This window comes from Plasmopara halstedii, assembly GCF_900000015.1.
Source record: "Plasmopara halstedii genome assembly, contig: Scaffold_614, whole genome shotgun sequence".
NCBI lineage: Eukaryota > Oomycota > Peronosporomycetes > Peronosporales > Peronosporaceae > Plasmopara > Plasmopara halstedii.
Window position 1 is genome coordinate 887,961 of NW_020187532.1, and position 1,600 is coordinate 889,560.

Genomic DNA, 1,600 nt, shown 5'->3' on the forward strand with positions numbered 1-1,600 from the left:
AAAGGACTCAAACCCTCGCTTGTTAAAGAGGTCGCGTAACGTGTCGTACTATGCCCGCGCGGCCTGTTTGGTACCATATTTAGCGCGTTGCAGTAAACATTCCAAATTTGACTCAGATACGTCTTCATAGCCATCTGGCTGACGCATGAATTCTTCTTCATCCATGCGGCCGTAAAGAACGCGGTGTCGTCATCAAACTACTGCATTTTGTAATCTAGCTGCGCCACCATTACAAGCATGCATCGGATCGTGTCTATGCGTGCGACAGGTGTAAAGGTCTCGTGATAGTCCCACCTGGTCATTGCGTGAAACCTTGTGCAACCAACCAGGCCTTGTAGCGATTAACAGTCCCGTCCGCGTTACGTTTTAGCTTGAACAACCAGCGGCATCCAATAGGTTTCTTTTTAGTCGGTAGCTGCACTAGCCGCCACGTCCCGTGGCTTCGCAGAGATCTCTGCTTCCATCGCTTGCTGCCACTGACTGCAATTTGGTGAGGGTAGAATCTCTTTGTAAAATGTGCCGCTCTCGTCAGCTGTTTCAGCGACCAGACAAAATAGCGCAGCGTGTGTAGCTTCGTAGTCGTCCAGTTGAAATGGTCGCTGGAATTCATCCTGGTAGCACACCACCTCACGACGCTCACAGACAGGCCGGATGTTGGATTCATCTTCTCCATCATGACCAGGTGTTGATGACAGCTACGTTAAGACCGGTATGACTGACAATGTGGCGTTCATTGCACAATCGTACTGTTTTATGATAGCCCCATCAAAGCATCCGGATTGCTATGTGGCTCTGCCAGAAGCGAACCAGCTGACCATGGTCATCATCATTGTTGGTTCGAGCCTTGCACGATGATAATTTAGTATGTGGGGCCACATCGATAGCATGCGGCATAGCTGTTGTTAGACACGATTGCGTGTCTTCAATATTTTTGCAACTGGTAATCCCGGCTGTCTTCTCAAATGTAACCGACCAAGAAATCATAATCTTTCCTGTTGCCGGATTTAGCAGTCGGTATCCCTTCTGTTTTGAGATATTCCCAGAGAGAAACATTTCACAGCTGTGTCTTCAAGCTTGCTGCGCTTCGACTTGTGCACGAGCGCATACGCTACGCATCCAAAAATTCGCATCCGCTCGTACTGAGGCCGTCGCTTGTACAGCTGTTCATAGGGGGATTTGATCTGACCAGCTGATAGGATAGTATTGCGAACATCTGCAGCAGTCACCACCTCTTCAACCCAGTATTGTTTTCCAAGTCCACTTTCTTTTAGCATGCAGCGCGCCATCTCGACCAAAGTGCGGTTGAGGCGCTCACTCATTCCATTTTGCTTCGGGTTGTACGGAACCGTGAGCTGCTGTGCTACTCCAGTTTTCTCACAGTACATTTGCAAATCATTGCTGGTATACTCGCCGCCGTTGTCACTTCGTAAAATATTAACACATGTGCCTGACGATGCCTCGATGTAGGTCCGAAAGCTGATGAAGTGCTGTAAGACTTCGGGCTTGGCACGCATTGGATAAACCATCGAGAAACGCGCCGACATCACAGTGAACGTGACGAAGTAGCGAGAGCCTGACACAGACGATGGGGTGATCGGCC

General features: G+C 49.3%; 2 protein-coding genes across 2 annotated transcripts in view; both read right to left on the reverse strand.

The window, feature by feature from the left end:
- Positions 1 to 165, reverse strand: part of PHALS_12210 (hypothetical protein F443_15934) — a gene marked incomplete at both ends in the record, with an annotated part of 3,091 nt that extends 2,926 nt beyond the window's left edge. Inside the window, one exon of the mRNA XM_024727716.1 lies at positions 50 to 165. Within this exon, the coding sequence (XP_024578265.1) occupies positions 50 to 165 (116 nt within the window). The remainder of the gene's footprint in view (positions 1 to 49) is intronic.
- An 839-nt stretch (positions 166 to 1,004) lies between these two features.
- Positions 1,005 to 1,544, reverse strand: PHALS_12211 (copia-like retrotransposable; the record flags this gene model as incomplete). The annotated part of the gene is made up of 1 exon (XM_024727717.1): positions 1,005 to 1,544. The coding sequence occupies one exon, from the start codon at positions 1,542 to 1,544 to the stop codon at positions 1,005 to 1,007; it is 540 nt and encodes a 179-aa protein (XP_024578266.1).
- Positions 1,545 to 1,600: the final 56 nt, after the last annotated feature.